Source organism: Podarcis pityusensis (assembly GCF_964106645.2).
Source record: "Podarcis pityusensis genome assembly, chromosome: 9".
NCBI classification, from domain to species: Eukaryota; Metazoa; Chordata; class Lepidosauria; order Squamata; family Lacertidae; genus Podarcis; species Podarcis pityusensis.
In genome coordinates, this window is record NC_138034.1 from 48,034,576 (window position 1) to 48,052,354 (window position 17,779).

Here is a 17,779-nt window from a genome sequence, read left to right on the forward strand (position 1 = left end):
AGCAAGTTACCTGAATCTTCTGCATAGCTCCATGTTGAAGACGTGTCAAAGAGTGAGCCAGCCATAAATCACACCATTCAAAGTTGGTGTTAACTCTTTAGTGGCAAAACATGATCTTTACTTGGCTGAGTGTCGGGTCTAATAAGCACAACAGCTCATCTCTGGTTGCTGAGACCAAAAGTCCCTGCCTCGCCATAACAGTCTTCCAACACCTCTTCTGCCCAGTCTTCATTCTCTTCTCCCTCTGAACCACTCATCATCATCCCACCACCAATCCCCTGGCTCTGAGCCTTATTTCCTTGGTGGGTTCCCCCACCCACCCATTCCTCTGTATCCAACCAGTCCATGACAAGCCATGACAAAGTGCAGGTCCCCAGAAAGTTAGAGGGCAGCTTCTAACTACACTCTAGTTAGAATTTGTTAGAGTTAGAACTCTAGTTACACTCTAAATACACTCTAGAGAATTGTGACAGTGTACTCAGCAATGCCATCATGAAATGCCAGGTGCCATGCGTGCAATTGCAAGTACATTGGCAAACTGCAGATGCTTAGGTCTTGCCCCATTTCCTGTACTGAAGACCTATCTTTTCAACACCAAACCATTTCCCTGAATGCATGTAATAAACAGATTCATGTTATATTCATTTTTAAAGAGGCAAACTCTTTAAAATGAAGAGAGATCAAATATTTGCCCAGAGTCTTAAGTGTAAGTCTAGGGCAGAAACAGTGACTGAAGCTTGATTTCCTAAATGCAAGAATGCCGCCTTAACCACAAGCAAATCCTTCCTCTTAATACTACTTGACAATTATTTAAGAGACTACAGACACCTAAGGGAAGCACTAGATCATTTAACCTTTTTATGTCTTTTCTTAAGCATGCTAGGACATAATTACATGATTAACCAAAATATTCTGGCACTTGATGGGTGAAGGGTAGAAATGGAACCCCTCATCCTCCTGGTATATTTCTCTTGTTTTATTTTTAGTATTTTTAAAATACCGTTTTTGAAGTAAAAAGGAGACTTCCTTTACACCAATCTATTAGCATAATATCTTCATGCCTGAAGGTACTGTATGTCATTGCAGTGTGATCAGACTCTGACACTTCCAGTGCTCCAAGGATCCGTGACAGAGCTGAATGAAAACCTTAAAAAAAAAAATTAAAAAATACTTGGCAGGAATAGTAAGAACACATAAAACCTGCCAGCTGTCAACGATGTAAATGGTGATTTTTGTTTCACTTTTTTTAAAAAACGAATTAAAGCAGGATTGAAATCTTTCCAAAGACAGCATGTTTGGCCTTGCAAAGGAAGAAAAATGAAAGAGCAATATTTCCCACCCCCTCTCCTCTGTTGGCAGTTGCACTGGAGAGGGTGTTTTCTGGTAGCACTAAGGTTGGTCAGAAGTACACTCATCTGACAAAAGTAAAGTAAAAGCAATTGGAGAATGAAGAGTGCTGCCATTTAATAAATAACTGGGATCAACATACCTTGAAGCCTTTCGGTCTGTTAGTGCCCATCATCAAAGACATATCCACATTCATGTGTATGCTATGCTGGCCATAGCCAAGTAGAGGACAGAGGATGCCTAAGTCAAAATATAGTATCTTTGCTTGCTAACTGTCATGCTTCTGCTATGATACATGATGGCAGAAGTGCTAGATCTTGATGGAAATGGAATGTGAGAAACTACCCTGGAGGCTTATTCCTTTTCTTCATTTTAGGACAATTCACAAAGTTTTCTGTTCTTTACATGTGGCTCCATCATACATGCTAAAAGTATAACGTAGAAGACTTAAAAACATGAGAGATAATCAGGGATTTTTCCAGAACTCAGTTCCGGTACCTCTCAGGTGGGCACCATTGGCATTATAAGAGAACAATGCAGGCATTCGTGCTAAGTTCCAGCACCTCTTTTTCTAGAAAAATAGCACTGGATATAATAAAATGCAGGTCTGATATGGATGCACATTGGAGGACTTTTCCATATTCCCATGGATCTCAGTAGTATCTGTTTATCAAAGAATGCTCTTGGTTTATACATGTATCTAATGAAGTGCAAGTGACCCTGATTCAGATTTCATACCTCTGCCCCCAAATGGCAATGGAATCCCTTGAATAATGACAATTTTGCAATTGTTTACTTGGGCGGGGGGATGGGGGTGGTAAACTGCAGTGATAAAATAAGCATTATTTTGATCTTCACAAATGGTGGGCTTTATGAGCATATTTTGGATGGTGATAGAAACATGTAAGAAAGCTTTTTCTGTGGTGGCTTCCCATGTGTGGCACTCCCTGCCCTAAGAGGTTAGATTATCTTCCCCTTTATTTGTGTTCTGATGGTAATTATAAACAAGCTTCAGTTGCTGATTAATGTATTGATTGTGGTACTGCTTTTTTGTTTGTTTATTATTCATTTGTATTTTAAAAGTGGGAGCCACTTTAAGCAACTTCTTTATGGAAGTGAAAAGTGCGGTACAATTCTGAGCCTGGCTTCGGCTGGGGAGGGCAGGATATAAATAAAATTTTATTATTTTATTTATTATTATTATTAAAAAATTAACCATCACCACCACAACAACATTTGTTTTCTTAGTGACCTACCTTGTAAATATTTAAAATGAAATGCAGTATCACAATTATTTATAAATAAATACATAAAATAGCAAAGCCTGAGACAGAGAATTGTTACATGTGAAACAGTTTTTCTACCTGGACATTTAGGTATAATAATATAATTTTATTATTTACACCCCACCCATCTGGGCGGGTTTCCCCAGCCACTCTGGGTGGCTCCCAACAGAGGACTAAAAACAGAATAAAACTTCAAACATTAAAAACTTCCCTAAACAGGGCTGCCTTCAGATGTCTTCTAAATGTCAGATAGTTGTTTATTTCTTTGACATCTGCTGGGAGGGCATTCCACAGGGTGGGTGCCACTACCAAGAAGGCCCTCTGCTTGGTTCCCTGTAACCTCACTTTGGTGTCCAGGAACTGGCAGAGGAAGAGGGGTGCGAGGGGAGCATACTGCCCCCGGCAGCACAATCCTGGTTGGGTGCCATTGCGGCTGCCCCCCGCCCGCGCTTGGCGCCACGCCCCCAGAACATGCACCAGCCCCGCCCCCACCTGTTCTCCACCCCTGGTGCCGGAGCATGAAGTTCCGTCACTGTGTCCAGGCTGAACGATGGAAGCCAAGGCCATTTAGGGCTTAAAAGGTCAGCACCAACACTTTGAATTGTGCTCGGAAACATACTGGAAGCCAATGTAGATGTTTAAGGACCAGTGTAATATGGTCTCGGCGGCCACTCGCAGTCCCGCTCCCAGTAAGATTAAAGCAATGCTTTGTAACACTTTAGAATGGCCTGTTGTCTGTGGGGTGGCAATATTCCTTCATGATCAGCTACCTTGAAATCAAAACCATCCATTGAGCATTATAAGGGTTAGGGTTGACTGCTTTTGGTTGATCCTCCCTAACCCTCTCCATCAGCAGTTTACTACCCATGATTTGGTGTCAGGGACATCTAAAAAACCTGTTTCAAGCACAAACAAGCCCAAACCTCTACCCACTCTTTCACAACTGAAAGACTAAATCATTAGCTGAGGATACAGAGTGGGCAGAATTTTTGTTTTGTAACTTGTTGAGATATATTCTCCTTTTGAGACATTGTTTTGCAAAAAGAACAAGTTTCAACTTTATTTTCTGCTTCCATGAAACCAGAGGTTATGTTTATTTAGAAAGCTAACATTTATACGGCTTATACATTCACAGCAGTTCAATGCCAAAAACCACAGGCCTAAAATGACTCTTTTCATTGCTCTGAAGGTTTTTAACCTATAGCTGTTTTTACAGGAACTGGATATTTTTGAGCAATTGCTGCTGGTAGACTTATGAGCAATCATAGCACCCTGTGCCATCATTTGCAAAGAGTTGCTTGAGGAAAGGGATGTGCAAATTAGCCCTCAAGCTGTGGCGTGTTTTCCAGACTCTCTAAAGAAACATTTAATAGGCTGTTTTGAAAAACAAGAGGAAATAACAGAATCATAGATATGGAAAGGACCCAAAAGTTGCTAGTCCAAATCCTCTGCCCAAAGGCAGAATCCAAACATTAAACCCATGGTTGAAAAAGGTGTCTGTTATTCCTTTGATACTATAGAAGCAGGGTTGTGGGGAAGCAAAAACAAGAAGGTTAGGGAGAGGAAACTTTCCCCAAAATGGCAAAAAGGAAGTTGATAAGTGAAGAGGGTCAAATCACTCCAAAATGCTTCAGAGTTGTTTAGAAACACAATTTTAGAATAGAAGTTCAGCTGAAGATCAGGAAATGTATCCTAAGGACCAAGATGATGCTGGTTTGATTAAGAAGCAGAGTCAAAGAAGAGATTAGAGGCATGAAGAGTTCCATAAAAATGTTGATGGCCTTGTCTAAATGAGGAGAACGAAAAGGAACACAGACTTGGCCAAAATAAATAAAAGCAGACAATGTGGAATGATGAAAAAGAATTTGAGGATCACATTGCACACACAAAAATATATCTGTAAATAAATTAGTGGTAGGAAACTGGCAATAGGGGCAGGTGGAATCATGGATGACAAGTAAGTCAAAGGTATGCATTGGAGGATAAGGAGATTGCAGGGAATGAATTATTTCCATCTGTCTTCACAGTGGAAGATTTAGGGCAGATCCCTGTACCTGAACTAACTTCTGCAAAAAAAACACCATATGATGAACTGAGGTAAATAGTTGTGGTGAGAGACAAAGGGGTAAGTCCTGTCTCTAATATAATATAAATTCCTGCAGGTACTATCAGACTCACTATTTTCAGGTAGGATTCAGCTGGGTACTGCCAAATTCAGGTTGCACGACAAACCTGCTCTTCCCCCTCCAAAATCAGACTTTTGAAGTAAGAAAAGTAATGAGGAAATGCACTGGAAAATATGGGATAACAATTGCTTGATGCAGCATTGTAAAACCTCTCCACCATAAACAATAGATGCTCAATAAATAGTCAACTTCATATAACCGCCCTCCAAAGTTTGTGTGCAGACCAGTTGGGAGGAATGCTAATTAAACTGGTCACTTGGAAGAAATCTACTTCTCCTTGCCTGGAGGGTCCATGGTTAGTACATGCTATCCCATATTCCACTTCAGAATGCAGGTTGGAAATGAATATACAGTGGTACCTTGGGTCACATACGCTTCAGGTTACATACGCTTCAGGTTACAGACTCCGCTAACCCAGAAATAGTGCTTCAGGTTAAGAACTTTGCTTCAGGATGAGAACAGAAATCGTGCTCTGGCGGCGCGGCGGCAGCAGGAGGCCCCATTAGCTAAAGTGATGCTTCAGGTTAAGAACAGTTTCAGGTTAAGAACGGACCTCCGGAACAAATTAAGTACTTAACCTGAGGTACTACTGTAAAAGTTTAAGCTGAAATAGTAGGAAACATGTACACACACAAACAAACACATATTATCATGTAAAAAAAGGAGCCCACACACCCAGAAGTAAAATGCTGCAGACAAGGTCCTGGCCTAACTGTGTCTGACCATTCCTGGCCATTTCTTTTCCTCTACTTCACTGATGGCTTCCTCTCTTCTCAGCCATGTGGCAATCATAGTGCTATACAGTGGTACCTCGGTTTCCGAACTTAATCCGTTCCGGAAGTCCGTTCTTAAATTGAAACTGTTCTTAAACTGAGGTGCGCTTTCCCTAATGAGGCCTTCCGCTGCCGGTGCCCTTCCACCATTCGGATCCTGTTCTTAGACCAAGGTAAAGTTTGCAAACCAGGACACTACTTCCAGTTTTGCAGAGTTCATAAACTGAATAGTTCGTAAACAGGGCTGTTCTTAACCGAGGTACCACTGTAAGCACTTTGGTACTCCCAGAAAGTGGGAGAAGGCCTGTCAGGTGGTTCTGTGTGCCACACAGAGAGGCCTGTTCTTTACCACATGCCCCTACTTTTTTTTAATGCTCATTTTTTAAAATAAAAGCTGTTCTTTTTAATGTTTCCTTTCATACTGTTATTTTTTACTGAAAGGTAAGAGGGAGGTTTTGACACTGTTAATATAACACGGGGTGTTAATCTTATAATCACCCTGTCAGCACTTTGTGTCAGGGTGTTAATGACCACCTTTCAGCCACTCAGAGCTTCCTGCCAATACAAATAGAGCACTATATAGCCAACCAGCAACAAGTCAGACACTTTGGGTTCTTTCCCCCCTTTTTCAAGACTCTCTCTTCCTTCAGTCCTCTTTTCTACAAGGAGAAGACAACTCACAATGTGGCAAAGAAAACTCCTTCTTTGTCAATTCCTTGCATTCTCCTCTTCCTTAGTTCACCTGCACATTTACCATAAAAAATTGGGGTTGATGCATGTACCATGGGATATAGATACACAAATATTTTCTTTGGATTTAAATATAGCAAATCCAGTATTAGGGGTGGGAGGAGATGTGTATTTTTCATCGGAAACAGAAGCAGTAATTCATCTAATTTCATATGGTTAATTTTTATGCAGTAGGCCAGCTTGCTTTATTTATTTAAATATATTTCCAACCATCTTTTCCAGTATAGGAATCATAGCGGCTAATAAATTAAGATAAACAAAGGATGGTACCTGCCTCAGCAGGATTCTGAAGTTTTGTACTGTACTTATGCTTGTACAATGGAATTTACCCCCTCTTCCCATTGCATATGCACGAAATCTGTTCTGGGGTAGGCATGGGGTAAGAGGGAGGGGGGAAATTCCTTTGGGTAAGCATAGATCTTTGCACTGGTAGAATGAGTTAGCTGACTACTGTCTGTAGATAGATATAGATATAGATTAGATATAGGTATAGGTATAGGTATAGGTATAGGTATAGGTATAGATGATATAGATGATATAGATTAGACATAGACATAGATATAGATATTCTTTTAGGTAAACTGGAGGCAGCCACCACTGCTCATGTTGGTCTCTCTCTCTCTCTCTCTCTCTCTCTCACACACACACACACACACACTCCACCCCCTACCCCACCCTTCCCCACCCCTTTATACTTGGTCAACCTCCCTCCCTTTACACTGGCACAATGTTGTGTTCTACTGCAAACAGTGTTCACAGCACATGGTGGCCAAAGACTAAGTAGACAAGAGTTCAGGGGTAGGCAGATATTAAGGTCATGGCAGAACCCTGGACAGCTCCCAGTGATGCTTGGGCTGGCAGCTGAAAGCCAAACTGGAGGGGACGATTGTAGGGCAGGTCACTTCCATTATTGCATTGTTAAACTGCTCTCATAAACGAGAAAGGTCTCTTAACATTCCACTAAAATCTACCCTCCTGTAACTTAAACCCATTCAATCTAGTCCTGCCCTCTGAGGCAGCAGTGACTTCTATATGACTGCCCTTCAGGTATTTGCAGAGTACAATTGTGTGTGTGTGTGTGTGTGTGTGTGTGTGTGTCCCCACCTCAGTCTCCTCCAGGCTAAGCATGCCCACTTCCTTCAACATTTCCTCAAAGGAAATGTTCTCCATACCACTGCCTTTGTTACCGTCCTCTGAACCCTTTCCAATTTGCTAATATCCTCCTTAAAACGATGTGCCCAGAATTGGACGCAATACTCGCTACATTGGCTTGTGCTCTGAAAACAGATATTCTTATCTTTTCTCTGGGAAGTCGGAGAAACGCTTACGTTTCTCAAAAAAAGAAATGCATCCTGTCTTCAGGGAATGACTATGTCTATTCTTGAGTCCAACTGTTTATTATTTTAAGAGATATCATTTTGACTTCAAAGACCAGTGAGTTGGGGGTGGGGGCAGGAAGTACTCAGCTCTGTTTATCTGTTAAATGTCAAGCCCATCATATAAGCTTCAAGGGGGCTGGAATTTTCCAGAAGCAGTTCCCTGTAGCTCAACTGAAGACATCCAAAACTCCTCTCTAAGCAGCTGCGATTCTTATTTGAATTTCAGCCTAGGTATAACCACAGGCCCCAAGCTCCCCAAGGAAGTCTTGCATAAGCATTGTTCTCAATTAGTAGTGCAGAGATTTGAGAGAAAGCAAGAGGTCTTTGCTTTAGTTGGCATTGGGACATTAAAAATAAGTGGTCGAGTCTCTTTTAGATGTCTGTGTGTAAATTTAAATCCCTCTTAATGGTAATGGGAACTGCATATGCGTGCTGAGGGGAGAGTGAATACCCCCTAAGCAAGCAGGCTGGGCAAGGCCAAGAAAAGCCAAACTTTGCTACATTTTAGAACCAGCCAAAATAATAGTTTTTCAAGAATGATTTTATGGGTTAAGCAAATCTGTCCGTCTGCGATGGGATTTGACTTCCCAGTAGGATGTACGTTTTATTTACTAAGTTTTCAACTTCTACATTGTGCTGGGGAGGGAGAGGGACAAGAAACACGCTTCCAAAAATACCAGAGTAGAAAGGAAACAGCTGTTTGAAGAGATGAGCCATGATGGTGAGCACAGGGACCAATGGCAGAGTCTGGGTGTTGCTGACAGATTTCTGGGCTTGGCAGGCTTCATGGGCACCCGTGAATTATGTCACTGAGGAAGAATTCGCAGGCAGGGATTTCAGAGTCCTGCTGATCATGAATCTTCCTTGCAAAAATCCAGTTGGAATATTTTCATTCCGACCTAACATTTTTCACTTGCTTTCCTCTGTGGAGGACAACACGACATTGGAATCAACAGCCCTTTCAGCATCCAAATAGGAGATTAACAAGCCATGCCAGAGTGATCCCTTCTTCCACTCCTCCCACACACAAGCGGCCCTAGACTGACCTCAGCTCCAGTTGCTGGGCTGAGCAATTGACAGAAACAGAAACCTGATTTCCTGCATGGCTGGTAGAAAGAGACCCAGAACCAATCTAGACTAATTTGAATCAGACTCACTTTATTCTACTCACTGGACATTGTAAATTTAGCACATACATTTCATACTCAGGCAAGACATGCAGAAAGAGACTAGGCCAGGGGTCAGCAAACTTTTTCAGCAGGGGGCTGGTCCACTGTCCCTCAGACCTTGTGGGGGCCAGACTATATTTGGGGGTGGGGATGAACGAGTTCCTATGCCCCACAAATAACCGAGAGATGCATTTTAATTGAAAGAACACATTCTACTCATGTAAAAACACCAGGCAGGCCTCACAAATAACCTAGAGATGCATTTTAAATAAAAGGACACATTCTACTCATGAAAAAACACACTGATTCCCGGACTGTCTGCGGGCTGGATTTAGAAGGCGGTTGGGCCTTAGTTTGCCTACCCATGGACTAGGCTATGGTAGAACCATATACATTTCCAAAAGAAGTAAAATAAGGAAAGCAATGGGGTTGTTCTTCACCCAGGAGCTGCCATTGCTGCTTTATTTTTGTGGTTGCAAATTCTTGGAAACTATTTTCGATGTTGTGTTTTAAATTGTAACTCACTCTGGGACCTTCGGGTGAAGGGTGGGCAATAAATTAAATTAAACTAAATCATTGTCCCAGTGTTTTCTCACAGGGCTTATCATCTTTTGCTGACCTCATGCCCTGCTGGTATTTTGGACTACAACTTCCATCAGCCTCAGCTCATGGGAACCCAAAACTGCATATTGAGGCAAGAAAAATATAAATAAATTACAAATCCTCAGAAAATAGCACGGCCATGAGGGGAGAATTAGCTTACTACTCTTCTATCCATCACTGTCACTGGAGGCACAAGTGTCCTTGGTGGCGCAGGCCTTGGTAAACTTTAGACTGGACTGCTGCAATGTGCTGTATGTGGGGCTGCCCTAGAGGCTGGTTTAGAAATTGCAGCTGGTGAAAAAAGGCTGTGGCCCAGCTTTTGGCTAGGACAATTCTCTCTCAGTATATTATGCTGGTGCAGATAGCTCTGCTAGCTTCAAGGTAGTGCTGTTAATGTATAAAGCTCTAAATAGCCTAGAATCACGTTACCTGAAGGACCACCATGTCCCTTACACAACAGCCGGATCACTTCAATAATCTGGAGGTAACTCTCTTCAATGAACTACAGTGATTTCAGATTCTTTTAGTTTCTATGCTAAGACCTTTAGTGGCACCAATACCTCTTGAACACTGTTCACACTGAAATCAGGCAGGCATGCACAATTTTGATATTTCATCACCTACTGAAAACATTTCACCAAGCATTTTTACAGAACTTGTTTGATTCACTGTTGGTCATTTCTTCTGAATTTTATAAGATGCTTTAGGGTTTATATTTTAGATTGCCATTATATTTTTTTTAATGAGTTGGTGGTTTAGAAATACTCTTATAAATAAAATAATTACTGTTGATGCCATAGGCATTATCCATCACATGATCATGACAACCATATTATTATGACAACCATATTATTATGATTACTACAACTATTACTACTAATTATGTATATCCCCCCCCCCTCATTCTACATAAACTGTACTCAAGGCAGCTCAGACTTTAAAAATTGGCTTTAAGACTACACAAGTCAAGTAAAACAAACAGTGCATTATTTAAAATAGCAGAACATTATATTACACACTGTATTCACTTTTATAATTGACTCACTTACTGAAAGGAAATTGCATTTCCACAGCAGCAAGATATCAGCGTTTGGGTGCTTAGAAGATGCAATCTTTGTGCTGTAGAATTTTTTCCTTCAGAAAACGCTGCTGGATTCCACTGTAATTAATTAATTACAACTGTCTGTTGTGTTGTAAAGCAAAGCCTTGCAACACCATCAAAGGGATTTAAACACCCATTTTTGTAAGATAAATCCAGATTGTGTTTAGTCAAGTTGTGGCAACTTTGTGGCACTGTGGGCCATACTAGACAGTGTGTAAGCACCATTATCTCTGTCTTTAAGGGGTTTTAAAATGCAGATTACCATCACTGGCGGAGGAAGAGGAGTGCGGGGGGAGCGCACCGCCCTGGCAGCGCAATCCTGGTTGGGTGCCATTGTGGCTGCCCCCCCATGTGCTGGGCGCCACACCCCCAGGAAGCATGCCATGCCCCTGCAGGTGGCATGCCACACCCCCAGGACACGCGCCACGCCCCCGGGATGCGCACCAGCTACACCCATGCCGGAGCTTGAAGCTCCGCCACCATCTGGACCCTGGCATCATGAAAGGGAGAGTTAATACTTTGTCACCAGTATAGATCTGGGCACATTCAGAGGTAGAGACAGGAAGGGTTTTCAGATGGGCTCTGCTCCATTGTCTCATCAGTAGATGCTCTTTGACTCCTGAGATGCTTCTTTTAGCTTTCCCCCCTGTCTTCTTGATTTCACCTTGACCTATAATGTACACAACGAGATTGTTCCAACTTTTTTTCTTTGCATTGCCTCACTAACAACTATACTTCCGTGTGTGTGTGTTTGTACCATTTTACGTTTGTCAATATGTTTAAAATTTAAAAGAACGTTGCAGTTAAGGACACAGATATACCCTCTAGCTTGCACCTGAGCGTTAGACAAAACAAATTCTTGATTGTCAAGTTTATTGAAGATCAGACCTTCCATCACCACCATCATCAAAGGGCTGAACTTGAGGCAGCAACAACTCAACAGCTGTTTCACTTCCAGGGAAATTAGCAATGTGGAGTGGAGGATGGGTTTTGTTGCCCACAGTTTCCTCTCTTCTCAGCCCCCAATAATTTCCAAAGAGCATTCCCCCCCCCCTTATAAACACATAATTGGAACTTCCTATGCCAGAGAAGCTTCAGACCTGGGTTGTGATTTGATGTGGAGAACAGTCAGGAAAATGGGTTAAGAATTGTTCTGCATCTCCACTTCACATCACCACCTCCCCAAGCTGCTTTCCCTTAGGGTCACTAAGGGTTTGTCACACATGTTTGCATGTAACATCCTGTTTGGTCCTAAATGTCTCGTGCAACAGCTCAAGGAATGTTACCTCATGTCAATCCTTCTCCCTCCCTGGGTTTGCTTGTTTTCTTATATTTTCATTTCTGGGTTTGTGATTATAAAGCTCAGAGGTTTCCTAAACAGAATCGTAAATCAAAGAGAAAGCCGGATGTTCATCCAGACCACATGTTGAGAAGCATGCTTCCAATTCCACATGAAAGCTGCCCTAACCAGATGTGAATGCAATTTTCCTGCTTAGATGGGAAGTTGTAGGGAGAACCTACAAAATGCCCATAGCTTTTAAAATAGAAAGGAGATCTTTCCAGAAAAGGTCTATCAAGGCTTGTGTTCATATTTCATTTCTGGGGAACTTTCTTGTGGTCAGAGTTGGATGCTACAGGGCATATCCATTATACCTAGTAAGCTACATAAGAAGAACGCTGCTGGGTCAAACCAAAGGCACATCTAGTTATCATAGAATCATAGAGTTGGAAGAGACCACAAGGGCCATCGAGTCCAACCCCCTGCCAAGCAGGAAACACCATCAGAGCACTCCTGACATATGGTTGTCAAGCCTATGCTTAAAGACCTCCAAAGAAGGAGACTCCACCACACTCCTTGGCAGCAAATTCCACTGTCGAACAGCTCTTACTGTCAGGAAGTTCTTCCTAATGTTTAGGTGGAATCTTCTTTCTTGTAGTTTGGATCCATTGCTCTGTGTCTGCTTCTCTGGAGCAGCAGAAAACAACCTTTCTCTCTCCTCCATGTGAGCGAACCCTGGGCCTCCTACTTCTTTGAGTCACGTTTCTCCATATATCTGGCTCCTGTGTTGGTGAACTAGCCTCCTTCTCAGGGGAGTCCCCTGTCTCCTCCTTGGTGGAGACGGTGTGCTCTGTTGCTTCCAAGAAGAGCTCCAGCTCTCTAATTCTTTGGAGCGTAGCTACACGTTCCTCCAGTTGCTGGACTTTGTCTTCTAAGAGGGCAATCAACATGCAATTGCTGCAGGTAAAGCTGCCTGCAACCTTTGGCAAGATGGAAACATTGCGCAGGAACCGCAGGTGACTGCAGCTGTTCCCTCCCCCTCCATCTTGAGAACGTGTCGTTGGGGGTGGCTACAGCGGTCCTCCATCATAAAAAGCGTGAAGACTGGACAAATAACTCCCCCCCCATAAAAACCTAGGTCTCCCCCAACAAACGTTTGAGACTAGCTCCCCTAAATCTAAAAGATGGATCAAACCGCTGCCCTGCAAGCTCTGATAGGGAGATAGTAAAAGCACAACTTCAGGCAATACCAATGAGACGGAAACATGGAAGGTGCCTAAAGAAGCCAGGGTGGCTATCTAAAGAACTTTTAACTGAGTTAAGATTTAAAAAGGATGTGTACAAAAAATGGAAAAGGGGGGAACCACCAAAGAGGAATTCAAACAAATAGCCAGCACGTGTAGACACAAAGTCAGAAAAGCTAAAGCACAGAATGAACTCAGGCTTGCTTGTCTTCTAAGAGGGCAATCAACATGCATCCTGTTCTCAGAGTAGCCAACCAGAAGCTTATAGGAAGCCCACAAAGAGAAGATGAGTTCCACAAGACTCTTGCCCACTTGTATTTCCCACCAGTGGTCATCCATGAGTCCATTCCATTCCATTTCCAATCATCTGCATTAAAAAACCAAACAGACATTGCATTTAACATGTCGGCACCTATCTGTCTTGAGAGACAATGGAGGGATGCACCTTTTGTGGTGAAGTCAAACTCTTGGAAGGTTACAGGACCTGCCAGAGACCAAAATGAGACAGACATGTTTTGTTGCAGCTGGGGCAGATGAAGGTGTCCTGTTGTGCTGCTGCAGATGCACTATGGTGTTTCTGGTCTCTGTACTCCTCCCAGCAGTCATTCCTCCTCTGGTCGCTACTATAGATACAACTTAGAACTGCCAGAAGTGACACCTCAACATTTTCCACGTTCACTGCATCAGGAAGATTTGGACATCACAAGAGACTGAAACAAAGATGTGCTCTCCCAAGCCCACATTCCCAGCAAATTCACACTTCTGTCTCAGCGACACCCATGCTGGCTTGGGCATGTCCACAGAATGGAAGATAGGAGGATCACCAAGGGCATAGTCTACAGGGAGCTGGCTTCAGGCACCAGGCCCATTGGCAGACCAACTCTGCATTACAAAGACGTCTGCAAACACAACATGTAGGCTGATAACATCAATCCCACCATGCAGAAATCCCTTGCATTGCATTTAAGCATGTGTCTATTTAAACACACTTTTCTGAATCTCTTTTCTGTCACAATATGCATTTCTAAATTACTTTCTCTCAAGATATGCATTTATAACTATTCCAGTACAGTTTTGATGCAGGAACTGCGTTGGAAGAATTGGGGAAAGTGAGAAATTCTGTGGGTATTTAATTTGTCCAGGAGATGATGATCCAGTTTGTACTGGAATTTGAACGATTAACTTCTTGCCTCTATCTATACTGCAAAAGAGAATAGGACTAGACAGGCTGGATGGGGAGGTGTTAGGTATATGTGTTGGCTGCATTTGTGTGTACCTTTCCCTGTATACTGGAGAAGCTCCAGTAGAAGCTACTTGAGGGTGATTTGGCTTGTAACCCTCGGATCCTTTAAACTGCTGGTTGTGGTGATTCACTGTGCAAGGAAATCAACTTTGACATTCATTACCAGAGCTAAACTTTGGGAACAAGTTCAGCGGCTGTGCCCTGGCCTAAAATAAGCTTTGTGTTTGAAATGGCAGGTTTTACCCTCTTCCCCTTGAATGCTTGGAGGTATGCTCAGAACAAGCAGGAATATGTGCTACTTGTGTTGCCACAAGAAAGGAAGCACGAACAATTTCCCATGTGCATGCCATAAGGCAGAGTGATGGCAAAATGGTCAGAATGTGCTGTGCATATTTTGCTTCTCTCATTGTGGGTGGAAATACCTCCTAGAATCCAAACCAACCAAGAGGAGAAAACAGCAGAGCGAGCAGCTGCAAGGTTACTAAGACGCAACAATGCTCAAGTACATTCAGCTCAGAAAAGATGGCAAGTGACTCTTGGCAGCCTCAGCTTCCTTGCGTTTATAAAGCTATCTATTTTAAATTTGAAGTGGAAACTTTGTTTGGGGCCAGCTTTTAAAATATCAGATCAGCTCCAGGAAGGAAAACAGTAAAGGATGTCAGGAAGATTGCTGGTACAGAGTGTACTCCAGACTCTTCAAGGCAAGAAGCAAAGAGAAATCTCAGAAATGTCCCTAAAGCTTTCCTATCTCTGTCTGCTTGACAGCAGCAAACAGTCTTCAAAAAATAGGTAATGGGGGTTACCACATTAAGCTCTATAAAGCAGGAAAGGCTTGTTTCTCAGAGTTACACTCCAGACATTACTGGGTGACCATTAAAAAGGTAAAGGGACCCCTGACCATTAGGTCCAGTCGTGGCCGGCTCTGGGGTTGCGGCGCTCATCTCACTTTATTGGCCGAGGGAGCCGGCGTACAGCTTCCAGGTCATGTGGCCAGCATGACTAAGCCACTTCTGGCGAACAAGAGCAGTGCACAGAAACGCCGTTTACCTTCCCGCCGGAGGGGTACCTATTTATCTACTTGCACTTTGATGTGTTTTCGAACTGCTAGGTTGGCAGGAGCTGGGACCAAGCAACGGGAGCTCACCCCAGCACAGGGATTCGAACCGCCGACCTTCTGATCGGCAAGTCCTAGGCTCTGTGGTTTAACCCACAGCACCACCCACGTCCCTGGGTGACCATTAATGATTTGCTAATGAGTTGGTGAGGAGAAGCCCAGTTTTTAGGAAAGAGAGATGTGAAATGAGCAATGTAAGGGTAGTAGAACCTCTTCAGATGTTCTGCAAAACATGATGCAGGGGGAGCCCAATCACATGCTCCCAACTCCCATGCATTCATGATAATGTCTGAAAGAGGACAGTTGTACACACAAAGAGCTCTTGCTCTGAGAAAGCAGGCCCCTGATTTCATGGAGAGAGCCTTTCACATGTACACTTATAGATCCATGGCTACTAACCATCATGTCTGTGTACCATTCCCAGTACCAGAAGCTGCATGGCTCCAAATACCAGTTGCAGGGGAACTGAAGTGGAGAAAGTGATTTTGATTTTGTGACCTGCTTGCAGGCTTCCCATAGGCTTCTGGATGGCTTTGTGAGAACAGGAAAGTGGACTAGATCGGTCTTTGGTTTGATTCAAGAGGACTATGGATGGGGGCTCACTTCAGATATGAATGAGAGGAACTTGGGAGCGTGTGATTATGCTCCACATATTGGATAATGTCAAAGAGGCCTCAGTATAACTATCTATGGGCAGTCTGGACTGTCCTCCAGACCAAAGTGCCACATGGACCACACAACTAAGATGGCACTGATGTGTTGCTTATCACAAACGTAGCCAGAAAACTATTTATTGAGTACTAAAGCTGTGACCTGCCAGGACATGAAAGCCGCTTTATCCCAATGATTTTGCAAATGTCGAAGATTTTCTCCATTTCTGCAAAACATTGTCTCTACTTTCCATCCAGGTACTGCCCTGTCTTCAGTCTCTTTATTTTGTGGAAAGGTTTTTGCATAACAGTGGACGTGAACATTCAAGAGCATGTTGATGTCTTTGGAACATTTGCCAATCTGGTTTTCATCCCTGCTTTCAGACTCTGATTTTTTAACTTTGCTTGGCCCAACTACGTTTAGAAATCTATATCCATCAGGAGAAGGAATATCAAGTATACATTCCAGCCAGGCAAAAACTGTTGGGGTGCAAAGCAGTTAACAAAAAAGTTAACATTCTTTAACTATCTAGGCACGCAAATTCTATTTTTAAAATTAGAAGCCTGTGTGTGTGTGTGTGTGTGTGTGTGTGTGTGTCTGTGTCTGTCTGTCTGTCTGTATCGGCTTTGAACATTTTGGTTTGAGTTATATAACATTATTTTGGGTAGTCTGAAAAAACCTGAAGTATGAGGCCTGCCAATCTGTCTGCTTCATATAAGCAAGTAGCTCAGTCAGTTGTGGTGTTTCCCTGACTTTAATTTTTGCCAATCTCAGTGAGGCATGTTTATTACTAACTTTTATAAATTATATGCTAACATAAACCACAGCTAAACCCATGTCTGGGATTCTTCTTCCATCCTGCTCAAGTTCACTTTTCTGCAAAAATATGCCTAGTGTATGATTTTACTAGTCTTTTTTCTCAGACCAGAAGTGATTTATATTAGTAGGTTTTCCAGATACATGACGCAGCCCTACAACTTGAAGTGGGGTCATTGCTCACATGGAAGAGTAGTTTCAAATCCACACAGGATCCTGTCGTACCTGATAGTTGCAAAGCTGATCTATTGGTCTGTCTTCTATGCATTTAGCTTTGCTCAGAATTCTGCAGCACATGGGAAATGAGGTCATTTGATGCATATAGGGAGAATGGTTCTTTTATTTAGCCTTCAGATGTACAACCACTTCAGATCACAACAGCTGAAAAAGCACATGCAAGGGGTGTAAGTTGTACCCATGGACAATTATAAATTTTCCTTGCAAATGTGTTATTTGGGCAGTCAGAGCTGTCATAGAAAAGATAAATGTATGAATTACCATCTCTAACTGTACTTAACCCCATCTCCTTTACACACTGGAAATCAATTATCTCTTACCTGTCCACTGTACCTTGTAAGCCCATAGGATAGAGGTTTTGGTATTTAGTAGAACATCAAGCATGCTATTAGTGCTATACATTTTAAATTATTGTAGTGAGAGCACAATTATCAACACAGAGTTGTCCATGGTCATGTATTAGGTACTTATGGAGTGGACATTTTAGGCACTTGTGACCAAAACTTGAAGAATCCTGCTGTTGCAACAAGTTGAATTAGTTAACCAAACTATTCCCCACCCCAACTTTGAATTAAAGGTCTGCACACTTAACTGTTGACT

General features: G+C 42.6%; 1 protein-coding gene and 1 long non-coding RNA gene across 7 annotated transcripts in view; one reads left to right on the forward strand and one right to left on the reverse strand.

Annotated features, from left to right (window-relative positions):
- LOC308485903 overlaps positions 1-17,779 on the forward strand; it is a 133,243-nt gene that overhangs the window by 58,371 nt on the left and 57,093 nt on the right. The gene's annotated exons all lie outside the window — the stretch shown is intronic.
- Positions 1-17,779, reverse strand: part of LOC308485876 (uncharacterized protein) — an 86,719-nt gene that overhangs the window by 41,224 nt on the left and 27,716 nt on the right. The window contains exon 2 of one of the 6 annotated variants that reach the window (XM_081022121.1): positions 11,122-11,265. The exons of the other annotated variants lie outside the window; for them this stretch is intronic. Within the exon in view, the coding sequence (XP_080878247.1) occupies positions 11,122-11,194 (73 nt within the window). The 5' untranslated portion in view covers positions 11,195-11,265. The remainder of the gene's footprint in view (positions 1-11,121; positions 11,266-17,779) is intronic. 6 annotated transcript variants of the gene reach the window in all.